This window comes from Fukomys damarensis, unplaced genomic scaffold, assembly GCF_012274545.1.
Source record: "Fukomys damarensis isolate Sample0158 unplaced genomic scaffold, DMR_v1.0_HiC HiC_scaffold_37, whole genome shotgun sequence".
Taxonomy (NCBI): domain Eukaryota; kingdom Metazoa; phylum Chordata; class Mammalia; order Rodentia; family Bathyergidae; genus Fukomys; species Fukomys damarensis.
Genome location: NW_022900949.1, coordinates 12,110,717 through 12,124,656, shown reverse-complemented (window position 1 = coordinate 12,124,656; position 13,940 = coordinate 12,110,717). Strand labels below are relative to the sequence as shown.

Genomic DNA, 13,940 nt, shown 5'->3' with positions numbered 1-13,940 from the left:
ACTGCAGCTCCCGGCAGGTGCGCGCCACGTGCTCACAACGAGGACCCCAGAACGGCTAGGGGGGAGGGAGGGAGAAAATGGGAGTAAGAGGAGGGAAGAGGACGAAGAGCGGAAATGGGAGGGTAGAGAAGAGGATGGGGCCGAGAGATGAAACGGAGGAGTCAAAACTCGGAAGAGGTGGAGCCTCGACCCCTCCAGCTCCTGTCCGGTTTCTCCAGGTTCCCCTAGAGGCTGCATAAGCCATGACAGACAAGCCCGTCTTCCCCAGGAGGCCACACCTTCCCCCCAGGCCGCGCCTTCCTAGGGAAGCCAGGCCTTCTCCGCGAGGCCACGCCTTCTCCGCGAGGCCACGCCTCCAATCCCCAACCTTTCTCCACCACACTGGCAACGCTAGGTAATTTCTGCATTGCCCAGGAAACCCTTATCCACCCACTTCTCCCTCAGAGCCACACCCCTCGCTGAGGCCACACCCTCTTCACAAGGAGGTTGTCTCCCACGCCACTCCACCTACCCGGACACAGTGGCAGGTGAAGGTCAGCAGGCCCCCGGGTCCTGGGCTGGGGCGGCACTGGCCCATATTCTGGCATGGCTGGGACTCACAAGGAGATAGGGCAGTCTGACAGCGGGGACCTGGACAAGCAGGGGCACGTGGATCAGATACAACGTGGGAAGGAAAGGCAGGGTCCCAGGCCGACCTCACCTTCCTTGTTCACCTGTGAAGCCAGCATGGCAAAGGCAGTGAAAGCGTCCACCTGGGTCCTGCAGGCAATCCCGGGTGTGTGCTGCGTGGCAGGCCCCGGGGCGACACTCGTTGATGTCTGCTTCACAGTGCAGGCCCGTGTATCCTGGGGGGCAGTTACAGTGGAAACCACCCACCAGGTCCACACAGGTACCGTTGTGCAGGCATCGGGGACCCAAGTCCAGGGAAGGGCCTGGGCCACAGTCATCCTCATTGATCTCACACAGCACTCCTGGGGGAGCAGGGTCAGAAGTCGGTGACAGGCAGATTCCGCTTCCTGTCTTGTCCCCCAGCCCTGGCCCTGGCTTACCCAGTGTCCCAGGGGGACAGGAGCAGAGATAGCGGGCCACGAGGTCAATGCAGGAGCCCCCATGCTGGCAGGGCTGAGAAGCACACTCGTCCACATCATCCTCACAGTTGTCACCAGAGTAGCCAGCTGGACACTGTCGAGGCAAGAGAAGGCCCCACTGAGCCCCAAGGACCACAGACCTGCCTAGCCCCCGCTGTGAAGACACGGAGAATCCCAGCACAAAAGGACACACACACACACACACATCTGACTCACAGAATCAGTGTCCAAGACACACCCAGGCCACCAGCATGCCCAGCACAGAGGGACACACTCACAAACACACAGGAAAACCACCCAGACGTCCCCAAGACACACACAATGAGAAACATACAAACACTGCCACATTCGCTCATCCCCAAGGAGATGCTACACAGAGACACACAGACAGAAACACCAGACAGAAACAGACCCCCCACATCTAACCACAGTGACACCCACAGAGATGCACCCAAAGCAGCAAGACTGTAACAAGCCTAGAGGAGAGGCCACACCAAGCCACACACACAGAAATATGTACCCATATCCACTCGGGCATGCTGGTTCCCTTCCCTCTCCCAGGGGAACACACATACCTCACACATGTAGCCCCCCATGTAGCCTCGGCAGGTGCCCCCGTGCTGGCAGGGCTGGGCCAGGCAGGGGTCCACCTCCTGCTCACAGTGGCTGCCGGTGCGACTCTCCGGGCACACACAGGAATGGGAGTTGCCCTTGTCCACACACTGCCCGCCTGCCTGACACAGATGTTCCAACCGCACGCCTGGAAAGAGTCGAGAGAGGCATCAGGCACAGAGACAGCTACCCACGGTAGCTCTGCCATGCACACCATCCCAGCCGTCCCATGGTGACAGACGCATACACACACACACCACCCCAGGTGGCTGTCACGCAGTCATGCGTGAGCACACCCCATCATGCCCACGTGGTCTCTGGTGTCACCCTCGTTCCACACTCCAGCAGATCTGCGCGCGCACACCCTATCTAAACCCCACGTACACACGGCCACGTGCTCCTCCCTCACCTCTCTGGGCTGCCGCCTCCATGCAGGGTAAGCTCCGGATGTCACAGAGGCGGCCGCTCCATCCCGGGCGACAAAGGCAATAGGCCCCGGTCTGGACACAGCGACCCCCATTCTGACAGGGAGTCTGGCTGCACCAGTCAACCACAGTCTGGAAATGAAGCCCCCACATGTTCAGTGCTTAGGGGAGGCCTTGGAAACTGTCTGTCTCTCCCCCAAGATAAGGCACACGCCCCCTCCCCTGGAGCACAGCTCCAGATCCCTCTTCCAGCACTATGGCCCGACCCACGTGGCAAGCTCTCCCCTAGAACAGGCCCCCAGACTCCTCCAGTACCCGTGGCCTCGCCCACCCGGCAGGCCCCTTCCCTGGAACTTGCTTCAGACTCCTTCCCCAGAAGTATGGCCACACCCTGGACAGGTCCCTTCCCTGCAGAGTCCTCCTCCAGGTGTGTGACCCTCCCCTCTGGCAGCCTCCTCCCCCAACACACCCCCAGACTTCTCCAGAACTCTGACTGCACCAATCTGGTAGGCCCCTCCCCTGCAACATAATTCCAGATTCCTCCCATAGGACCCATGGCTCCGCCCCCATGGGAGGCTCCACCTCCAGAACGCCTCCAGGCTCCTCCCCCCGTCCTATGGCCCCACCCACCTGGCAGTGGCTACCAGTGAAGCCCTCAGGGCAAGTACAGTGGAATCCAGGGTGCGTGGCGCCGCAGATGCCCCCATTCAGACAGGGCCTTGAGAGGCAGGGGTCGGCCTCATATTGGCAGTGGGCGCCAGTGTAGCCAGGGCGACACAGGCAGCTGAAGGAATTCATGCGGTCCACGCAGGTTCCTCCATTGAAACAGGAGCTGGGACGTGAGAGAAAGAGGCTTAAGCTCCATTACCCCTGTCCCTCCTAGAATGGGAGCTTCCGGATCTGAACCCCCACAAGAAGCTGTAGCCCCAGAGAGGTCACCCCATTCCTGAGCCTGGAAACTGGGGATCCATGGGCAGAGCCCTACCTCCCTCAAGAACCAGTCACCAAGGTAACCTCCAAATAGTGCTGTGGCCCCTCAAGTCATCAGCCTCCTCCGGTGGATGCCGAGCCAAGGACCCCTCTTCCCCCACTCAGTCACAGGCCCCTGAGTCCCACCCAGCATCACAGCCTGGGTTTCAAGTTGAATCCCCCCCCGACCCACACACACCTGGGGCTGCAGTCAGGCAGGTCCTTCTCGCAGTGGAAGCCTCCATAGCCTGGGGGGCAGGTGCAGGTGAAGGAGGCCACATGGTCGGTGCAGGTGCCCGGGCCACAGGGGCTGCTCAGACACTCATCGACATCTTGGGCACAGTGAGGGCCAGCAAAGCCAGGAAGGCAAGAGCAGGAAAAGGAGCCCACGCTGTCCTGACAGGAGCCGCCATTGAGGCACGGGTCTGCGGTCCCAAGGGAGGAGATCTGAGCACTCGCCTTGCTCCCCAGCAGCCTGGCCTGACCTGGCCATCCCTCGCATAGAGGAACACAGAGGGTAACCGCATTCAACCAGTAGGGGCTACATTTGCTGAGCGGATGCAAATTCTATCCCCACCTCCTCCCTTGTCTAGAAATCTCACCTATAAGGAAGGGGAGAGAACAGGGGGACCAAAAAGGTCCTGTGAAGAAAGAGACTAGCACCAGGGATTTAGCTCAGTGGTGCCACTGCCTCCTTTGCAAGCGCCAAGGTCCTGAGTTAGATCCCCGGTACCAAAAACAGAGAGAGAGAATAGAAGGGAAAAAAATGGAAACAAAGGTTTGTAAATAAGGAGGAAAAGCAGGGTCAAAGGGGAAAAGGAAATGGAAAAAAAAGAAGCTAGATGTAGAGTGTACAGGTTCAAATTCCCTATGATGAGTGTTATTATGTATATCTACAATGTATCAATAGATGCTTTGCTTCCAAAAAGAAAAAAAAGGCCCTCTGAATTGCCAAGCAAATACTGTCAGCCTTAGGTTCAGCATCTGTGGTTTTAACCGGTAGATGGAAAATATTGAAAAAAAAGAAATCACGCCAGGTGTGGTGGCACATGCCTGTAATCTCAGCACTCAGGAGGCTGAAGCAGAAAGATCTCAACTTTGAGGCCAGATGGGGCTACACAGTGAGTGTGAGACTAGCCTGGGGTACAGAGCAAAACGCTGTGCAAGACAGAAACAGAAAGTGAGAAAGGAGCGAAGAAACGGCAGTTGTTCTGAACATGTACAGACTCTTCCCCCCTCATGCTTTCATAAACAATACAGTATAACAAGTATTTACACGACATTTACATTGCATTAGGTTATAAGTCATCGAGAGATCGCTTAAAGTCTATAGGAAGATTGTGCAACTTCTTCAGGTGACATGAGCACTACAGATTTTCGTATCTGTACGGGTCCTGAAACCAACGACTGGTGGACAGCTAGGGACAGGCACAGTGTAAGTGGTGCCCGCTCTGATTCCTGGGCATCGTATAGGCTGTTCTGGCTGCTATAGTGGTGACTAGCCACATGATGTCACTGAGATCCATGACACTGACGCTGAAATCAGCTGAGGTGCTGCAAATGTAAGACACCCACTGGATTTCAAATCCGGAAGACTTAGTGGAAAAAAAGTGAAGTATTTTGTTAATAATTGTAATACTGCTCAGGTGACTAAGGCAGGTGGGTGGCACAAGTTTGAGGCCAGACTGAACTACACAGTGAAAACCTGCCTCAAAAAAAAATGTTTTAAAGAACACTAATTTTAATGTTGATTACATATTGGTGTGGAGGGGGGAGATCTCAGTAGGGATGGAACCCAAGGCTTCACACATAATAGGCAAGTGCTCTGCCATTCATCTACGCACCCAGCCTAAAATAATAATACTTTACATATTGGGTTAAATAAATACATTATTAAATCATAAATATACTGCCAGACTTGGTGCTACACACCTATAACCTCAGCACCAAGAGAAGCTGAGGCAGGAGGGTCACAAATTTGAGCCCAGTCTGGGCAACTTAGTGAGACCCTGTCTCAAAATAAAAAATAAAAAAGAGCTGGGGATACAACTCAATACAAAGGCCCTGGGTTCAATCCCCAGCCCCACCCCACCCCAAAAAAAAGAATAGAGAAAAAGAAAAGGAAAAAAAGAGAAAAGTATGAGCCATACAAGCAAACAGAACAGCACCCCTCCCCCAACGTCTGCCTCCCTGGCACTCACTGGGGTCACAGTCGTCAATGTCCTGATCACAGGAAGGTCCAGTGTACCCACCGTGGCAGGTACAGCTGAAACTCCCTGCCAGGTTGGTACAGGTGCCATGGGGACCACAGGGTGCAGAGCTGGCACACTCGTCCACATCCTGCTGGCATCGTGGTCCTGGGGGCGGGGAGGAAGGACACAGCTAGAGTTAGCAGGTGCAAGGCAAGGTCTGCGGCCATCTGGGGCTCGGGGAGAGCCTGCAGGCCGAGAGGCAGGCAAGAACATGCCATTTGTGTCTGAGCATTCCACGCGTGTGTTCTGCCATCTCAGTGGGTGGCAATGCATACTCAGGAGCTGTCCCCAACCCTCAGCAAGGCCCTAGCATTCCCAGCGCCGTAACAGTTCCTCTTCTCCACTGCCGACCCTGAGGAGCTGCGAGTGTCCACATCCAGCTATCTCCCCAGAAGGAAGCTTCCCACAAAGGCAAGGCTGGGCTGAGTCCCCCATGGGGCTCCCAATATCACCCAGTAGGGGACAAAGTAAAGAGGAGGTGAAGAAGAGGAGGAGGAGGAGGAAGCAGTCACCAGTGTACCTTGCCAGCCCATAGGGCAGGAGCAGACAATCGTCTGGCCAGCGGCAGACTCACAGCGGCCCCCATGCTCACAAGGATTTGGGATGCAGGGGGATGGCACTTCACACTGACGGCCTGTAGGAGGGGGACAGGTAGAGTGAGATCATCTTTTTGTTTGTTTTTGGGCTTTCAGACAGGATCTTGCTGTTTTCCAGGCTGGACTAAACTCACTATGTACCCCAGGCTGGCCACAAATTCATGGTGATCCTCCTGCCTCAGCCTCCTGAGTGCTGGGGTTATAGGCCTGTACCACCTTACCCAACAGAGTGAAATTGTCTCGAGGAACATCATGTTCCAATGTCCTCCCTCCCTGGGGTCCCCCTCCTTGATAGCCACCTCCCTGAGGGAGCTCCTTAGGTGAAAAAAGAGAAGCAGAAAAGGAACAAATGTAGAAGAGAGTAAAGTAGAAAGGAAGGGAGGACAAGGAGGTCAGGGAGCCCTAGGGAGGAGAGGCAGGGGCACACACCCTGAACTCCGGGGGGACAGGTGCAGTGGAAGCCCATTCTGTCGCTGACGCAGGTGCCACCACCCCGGCAAGGCTGGGATTCGCAGGCATCTCGAGCCAGGCTCTGGCTGCAGCGGGGGCCACTCCAGCCAGGCTCGCACACACAGCGGAACCTGGCAGGGGAGGTGGTCAGGGGCAGCCGGTGGCCAGGGAGATAGCGAGGAGGGCAGGTGCTGGGGAGGGGCCTCACCCGCTGGGTGCATCATGGCAAACGCCGTGACTGCACGGCTCGTGGGCACAGGCATGGCTTGGGGGTAGGCAGAGTGGAGGCAAGGAGCCGGGTGGACAGAGGCAGCGGAAGCCGTTCTCCACATCCAAGCAGGAGCCTCCCTCGCCGCAAGGGCTGGACGCGCACTCATTAATCTCCACATTGCAGAGGGGCCCTGGGAAGCACAAAAGCAACTTCGTCCCAGGACAGGAGGGTGGAGCCACCCATGGGAGGATACCTCGTTCCAACGTTCAGCACAGTACCTGGGCAATGGTAGCAAGAACCTGTGTGTCTCTCTCTCTATCTCTGTCTCTGTCTCTCTCAACAGGGCTTCACCATGTAATTCAGGCTGGCCCAGGCTGGCCTCAAACTCATGGCAATCCGCCTGCCTCAGCCTCCTGAGTGCTGGGATGACAGGTGTGCACCACCACGCCCAGCTAAGAACCTCCTTTCCTTCCAGGCCTTACACAAATCAGAAGAGCCACCTCTTCAACTCAGCTTCAGGGCCCCAGATCACTTTGAACCAAGGATCGTCTTAGTACCGCTCAGACGCAACCCGGTCTCTGGTCTGGGCAGCTTCATGTTTATACCAGGACAATCATGAGCCATTATGAGAGGCCAATGCCACGCCAATGTGAATCTCAGGGCATGACGTGGACGATGTCACTGGACACGTGTACGCAAAGATGGGAGAAAATCCAGCCACCAGAGGTGAGTGAGTGCCTTCCCCCTCACCCTACAGGACAGGTGTCAGTGGTCACTGTCTGCCCACCTGTGAAGCCAGGCTGGCAGACACAATCATAGCGGTTGATGCCATCCCGACAGACTCCGAAGGTGCAGGGGTTGCTGGAACAATCATCAATGTTAACCTCGCAGTTCACACCTAGGGGAAGGGAACAGGGGGAGAAGGGTCGCCACTGTCACGCACCACTCCCCAACCCTCTAGGCCTTCCAGGTAAGCTAGTTCCCGCCCCAGGCCAGCCTCGGCCTCACCTGTGGTGCCGGGAGGACAGCGGCAGAGGTATTTGTCCACCAGGTCTAGGCATTTTCCCCCATGGCGGCAGGGCTGACTGCGGCACTCATCCACCTGGCTCTCGCAGCGTGTGCCCGTATAGCCTGGTGCACAGGTGCAGGTGAAGCTGGCGATGCCATCCACGCAGCGCCCATGGTGGCATGGGTCCGGAGAGCAGTCATCTACATTGCGCTCGCACAGGGCGCCCTCGAAGCCTGCGGGGTCAGAGCCTCAGGCTCTGTCCACTTGCCACAGCCAAACCACAGCTATGGCCTCCACCCAATCCCGACTCTGTTATCCCCGCCCAGTCAGTCATTAGAGGGCGGGCTCAATTCAGACTCCGCCCCCAGCTTGCCTCCATTGAGACCGTCTCCAAGGCCCTCCCACAATTACATCCTACTCCCAACTGTGGCCCCATCTCTAGTCCTTACACTATCAGCCCCAACCCTGATTGGAGATGGGCACGTGCGAGGTACCTGGGGAAGGTAGAGGAGATTGAGCCTGCCCCCTACATTTCTGTATACCCTGTACCTGGCCAGACCCGTTGACCCCACCCCTAGCATTACCTCATTCTATTTACATAAGCTCCACCCCTAGCTGTCACTGGCCATGCTGTTTGCTGCAGCCCGCCTCCAGGACCTCCCCAAGCCTGTGATTGGCCCTCTGCTATTCTAGCCCCGCCTCCAGGCCCTTCCTGGACTGTCACTGGTTCCAGCCTCACCCTCAGCACAGCGACACTCGTAGCCGTCAGGCTGGTCCACGCACTTGGCGCCGTTCTTGCAGGGAGTGCTGGCGCATTCGTCCACGTCGAGCTGACACGTGGACCCACTGAAGCCTGGGAAGGAAGGGATGGAAGGACGCCCGGCTAGAGTCAGCAGTCCCCTGCCCCACGCAGCTGTGTCTGCGTGGGCAATCTCATTTACTCGATGTTAAATTCATTTCAATCTCTTTGTGGCATGTGGTTTGTCATAGGTCATCTAACACGGTCTCAAAGGTTCCCGCCCTGGAGCCTCAGTGCCTGTACAGACCCTCCTTTCTGGGTTCCTGTCCCGGGGTCCTCACCTGAGGGGCAGGTACAGCTGAAGCCATTGACTCGGTCCTTACAGACACCACCGTTGACACACGGACTACTCTGACACTCGTCGATGTCCACCTCACAGTAAGTTCCTGTGAAGCCTGGGTGGGGAAGGGGATCAAAGGAGTACGGAGGTGGATTCTGCAGCGATCCTGCCTCAGCCTCCCAGGTGCTAGGATTACAGTGTCTTGCCAAGTCCCTAGTTGCCAGGCTGGCCTGGAACTTTGGATCCTCCTGCCTCAGCCACTCAGAGTGCTGGGATTACAGATGCATGCCACCACATGGTTTACAATCTCACCTTAAACCCAGTCCCACCTATGGGCCTCCCTCCCCAAACCACACCCAATCTCAGGACCCACCACGCACACGCCCGACACGCACCTGCCATGCAGATACAGGTAAACTGGCCAATGCGGTCAAGGCAAGTGGCCTGGTTGCGGCAGGGCCCCGACAAACACTCGTTGACATCAGTCTCACAGCGAGGCCCTGTGTAGCCGCGACCACACTGGCACAGGAACGAGCCCTGCGTGTTCACGCAACGACCCAGGTGTTCACACGGGTTGGCCCCTGTGGGATTGCGGCACAGCAGGTATGGGCACGGCAGGCTGAAGCCCCGCCCCCTTCCTCACCTCATTCCCGGGAGGCAGCCCCTCCTCACCGATGGAGCACTCGTCCACGTCTTGGTCACAAGCCCCGCCGGTGAAGCCAGGTGGACAAGTGCAGATGGCCCTGCCGTTCACGGGGTTCGTGTCGCAGATAGCGTCCTCATGGCACGGGTTGCTGACGCAGGCGTCATCCAGGTGGCACAAAAGGCCTGAGAAAGGGCAGGCAGAGGTCGAGGGCTAGTTCCTCTCCCCTGGCATTTTGGGGGCGCGAGACTGTAGTGCTGGGGTTTGAACCCTGCACTCTTGAGACCATGCAGCAGCACTTCCAAACCTTTGTTTTCGGTTTGTTTGTTTGTTTGTTTGTTTGCAGTGCCATGGATTGAACTCAGGACCTTGCGCTTACAAGGCAGGTGGCAGCACCACTGAGCTAAATCCCCAGCCCTTGGTTTTATTAACCTGCCGTGCATTTAGTAGCTTTTAAATCTATTTATTGTTTGGTACCGGGGATCAAACTCAGGTCCTTGTGCTTGCAAGACAGGCGGTGGAACCACTGAGTTACATCCCTGGCCCCTTAAATCTATTTATCATGAAAATCTTCACACATGTAGAAAAGCCGACCATTGGTATACCCACTGCCCAAATTCCACTCTTGCTAATCTGTTAATCTTTTTACTAAGCCATTTGGGGGGAAAAAAAATGAAAAGGTGCAAGCACATCGTTTTAAAACCTACTGACTCTCCTGATTCCAAAAGGCTCTACCTTCAAGCCTTAGGCCTTGCACTATGCTGCCAGCCGCACCCTTTCTGCATTTCCACGTCTCCCTCATCCATTCCTTCTCTGACCTTTGCACTTCCAAAAGTCCTCATTCTTTCTTGGCTACACCTTCCAACAGTTACCCACTCCAGTGGTTTCTGCCTTTGACTGTGTGCCAGCTTCCTCCCCAGCCTCTCTCTGGCTTACCCTTCAACCCAAATCCAGCCTCCTGCATGCCTTCCCTTGGTGCCTCCCTCCTTCAGTGATGAGGATGGAACCCAGGGCCTGGCACTAGTAAGCACATGCTCTATCCCTGAGCTACACGTCAGCTCCAGATCACCTTCCTTTCTTTCTTTCTTGTATCAGGAATTGAACTCAGGGCCTCAGGCTTGCCAGGCAGGCACTGTGCCACCACCCACTAAGCTACATCCGTGGCCCAAGAACCACCTTTCTTTTCTTCCTCCCTCCTCCCACCCCCACCAGTACTAAAAATAGAAGTCAGAGGTGCTCTACCATTGAGCTGCATCTCCAGCCCTCCTTCTCTATTTTATTTTGGGCCAGGATCTCAGTAAGTTGCCCACACTGGGCTCAAAGTTTCAACCCTCTTGCCTCAGCTTTCTGAGTAGCTGCGATGACAGGTATGCACACTTCCATCCACAGCTCCCAGCATGATCTTTGTTTCTTCTTTTGAGACAGGGTCTCATTACGTAGCCCAGGTTTGCCTTGAATTCACAATGATCATCCTGCCTCAGCCTCCTGAGTGCTGGGAGGACAGGCATGCACCACCACACCTAGCTACTGATGCTAAAATCAGAGCCTCTCTTCACCTACTCAAGAGCCATCAGTGGTTCCCTGCTGCGTACAGGGAAAATAGCTGCTCACCAGTCTTGCCCATGGGGCAGGCGCAGTAGAAGGAGGCCACGCGGTCGTGGCAAGTGGCACCATGGAAACACACAGCCGTGGCACAGTCGTCGATATTCTGACTGCAGCTTTCACCAGTCCAGCCGTTGACGCATACACAGCTGTGGCCGCCCAGCGTGTTGAAGCAGGTGCCCCCGTTGTGGCAGGCATTGGGCTGCAGTTGACACTCGTCCACATCCTCCGTGCAGAACTGGCCTGTGGCACACAGAGGTACCAGTCCACCCACCCGGTGGGTGACCTCATGCACCCAGGGTCTGCCGCCCAGCTCGCTGCAGCCCCGACACCCACCTGTCCACTCAGGGGGACACTGGCAGTTGTAGGTGTTGACACCATCCACACAGGTTCCCCCGTTGAGACACCGGTGTCCTGGACAGTCATCCACATTCACTTCGCAGTTTTGACCCTCAAAGCCTAGGACGGGAGGAAGGGATGGGACGGTCACTGTGGAGCTGCCTTCCTGTCCCCAGCACCACAACGTCCCGCAGAGGGCAGCGCACTCACCAGGCAGACAGGCACAGTCATAGGTGAGATCGCCACTCTGTCTACAGGTGCCCCCGTTGCGGCAAGGCGAGGGAGCACAGGGCACTGCGGGGTCCTCACACAGGGGCCCCGTGTACCTCCCCGGGCACTGGCAGCGGAAGGAGCCAGGCGTGTTGAGGCAGGTGCCACCATGGCGGCAGGGCCCGGCCACCCGGCACTCATCCACATCACTTCGGCAGCTGCGGCCCTGATAGCCAGGAGGGCAGGAGCAGACAAAGCGGCCGTCAGAACCCACGGAGCAGCGGGCACCGTGAGCACAGGGGCTGCTGAGGCAGGGGTCCGGCAGGGAGCAGTCTGGACCTGGAGGACGCAGGAGACAGTGAGCTCGGGGCTGACCACACCTCTGCTGGCCTTGGGTTCCCCTCCAGGTGTCCCTCTCTCCTCACCTCGAAAGCCCCGGGGGCACCGGCAGGAGAAGCGGGCAGTGCCTGCAACCACTGAGCTCTGGCAGACACCGCGGCCAGCACAGGGCCCCGAGTGACAGGGGTCTTCCAGCTGGCACCTCTCACCTACCCAGCCTGGAGGGCACCTGTGGGCGGAGAAGTGTGGTGGGCGCCACCCAGGGTAGGACAGCCTCAGACACAGATACGAAACAGACAAGACACACGGAGCAGAGAGCTCAGCAAACACACACTTGTTCCTTCTTGCAACAGATACTCACTAACTAGTAAAATACAGCAACAAACGCCATAAAAGTGGTTCTTACCCTGTTGATCCTCACAGCCAGGTCAGGCAAAGAGAACACAGAAAAGTGAGATTAATATACATTGGGCGGACAGCAGGAGGTGTGGATCATAAAGCCCTACAAAGGGTGTGGTGAGCTCAGTGGTGGCCCCCAAAACAATACCTCTATGTCCCAGAACCTGTAGCTATGGCCATTTTTAGAAAAAGGGGCCAGGTGTGTTGGTGCTTGCCTGTAATACCAGCACTTGGCCAAAGCAGGAGGATCACAAGTTCTAGTCCAGCCTCAGCAGTTTAGCAAGACCCCGTCTCCAAATAAAACAATAAAAAGGGCCAGGGCTGTAGGTTAATGATAGAGTGCTTGGCCAGGATGTGGAAGTTCCTGTGTTCGGTGCCCAGTACGATGGGGTGAAGGGGAAGAAGGAGAGAAGGTCCTGTAAGTCAGAGGCAGGCAGAACGGGGTAGGCAGCCAAGGTCAAAGATCACCTGGAGCCACCAGAAGCTAGAAGAGTCAGTGGAGAGCTGTTCCACAGAACTTCTGAAAAGAGCATGGCTCTACCAGAACTCATTCCAGATTGGTCACCTCCAAAATTTCCAGGGAATGTATTTCTGTTGTTTTAAGCCACCCAGTTTGTGTAATTTGTTAAAGCAATCACAGGAAACTCTTACACAGGTGAAGTGGGACGGAACGATGGTGAAACGAGAGAGAGAGAGAGAAACAGACAGAGGTTTTCCAGTACTTTGAATTTGGAAATTAAACCCAGAACCTTCCAACTGAGCTACATCACCAGCCCTTTTTAAAAAAAAAACAAACTTTTTTTTGTGTGTGTGGTACTGGGGATTGAACTCGGGACCGAGTGCTTACAAGGCAGGCAGCAGCACCACTGAGCTAAATCTGTGGCCCCCTTTTTAAAAATATTTTTTTAGGGCTGGGGATTTAGCTCAGTGGTGCCACCCCTGCCTCACAAGCACAAGGTCCCAACTTTGATTCCTGGTACCAAAATAAATAAACATATAAAATGTATACTTATACAAATTATATATATATATATTAATATATATTAATTTGGAGACAAGACCTCACTAAGTTGCCCAGGCTGGGCTTGAATTTAAGATCTTTCTGCCGCAGCATCCCAGAATGCTTGGATTACAAGTATATGCCACCATGCCCAGCTTGGCTATTATATTTTTACAGACTAAAGAAGGGAACCAAAGGGCATTCCAGGCAGAGGGAACAGCAAATGAAGTCTCACAGTGCAGGAGAAAACTACCCAGCACACAGCCAGACAGACCCAGAAACCAGAGAGAGGCATACAGAGGAACGTGCCAGCTGGAGTACTGGCCTGGCAAACACAGACAACAAGCCACAGCCTCGCCCACCCGCGGATGTGGGCAACCCTCCCTCACACGGGCAACAGGAAGTCTCCTAGAAATCCATAGCTCCTCCCGGACAGGGTGCTGGGGGGTTAGGGTTACAGGGAGGTCCTTCAACATGCAGCCTCATTCCGAAGCTCACCAAGGCAGCCTGAGTGCGAGGGAGATGAGTGAGATCTGGGAAGGGATTGCTCTTTAAGACTGGAAACCTCAGCCAGAAGTGGTGTCAGCACAGCTGTCATCCCAGCACTGGGGAGGCTGAGGCAGGAGGATCACCAGCCTGGGCTACATAGTGAGTTCAAGGCCAGCCTGAACTCTCTCTCTCCCTCTCTCTCTCCCTCTCTCTCTCCCTCCCTCCCTC

General features: G+C 55.8%; 1 protein-coding gene across 1 annotated transcript in view; it reads right to left on the bottom strand.

Moving 5' to 3' along the window:
* Positions 1-13,940, bottom strand: part of Notch3 (notch receptor 3) — a 35,704-nt gene that overhangs the window by 16,324 nt on the left and 5,440 nt on the right. Inside the window, exons 3-24 of the mRNA XM_033759640.1 lie at positions 11,911-12,053; positions 11,486-11,824; positions 11,273-11,395; positions 10,946-11,179; positions 9,364-9,519; positions 9,087-9,272; positions 8,693-8,806; positions 8,352-8,465; positions 7,612-7,845; positions 7,391-7,501; positions 6,601-6,793; positions 6,372-6,523; positions 5,867-5,980; positions 5,296-5,451; positions 3,294-3,519; positions 2,756-2,957; positions 2,110-2,257; positions 1,664-1,848; positions 1,050-1,182; positions 714-971; positions 512-630; positions 3-55 (exon numbers count right to left, since the gene is read on the bottom strand). Coding sequence (XP_033615531.1) covers positions 3-55; positions 512-630; positions 714-971; positions 1,050-1,182; positions 1,664-1,848; positions 2,110-2,257; positions 2,756-2,957; positions 3,294-3,519; positions 5,296-5,451; positions 5,867-5,980; positions 6,372-6,523; positions 6,601-6,793; positions 7,391-7,501; positions 7,612-7,845; positions 8,352-8,465; positions 8,693-8,806; positions 9,087-9,272; positions 9,364-9,519; positions 10,946-11,179; positions 11,273-11,395; positions 11,486-11,824; positions 11,911-12,053 — 3,693 coding nt within the window. The remainder of the gene's footprint in view (positions 1-2; positions 56-511; positions 631-713; positions 972-1,049; positions 1,183-1,663; positions 1,849-2,109; positions 2,258-2,755; positions 2,958-3,293; positions 3,520-5,295; positions 5,452-5,866; positions 5,981-6,371; positions 6,524-6,600; positions 6,794-7,390; positions 7,502-7,611; positions 7,846-8,351; positions 8,466-8,692; positions 8,807-9,086; positions 9,273-9,363; positions 9,520-10,945; positions 11,180-11,272; positions 11,396-11,485; positions 11,825-11,910; positions 12,054-13,940) is intronic.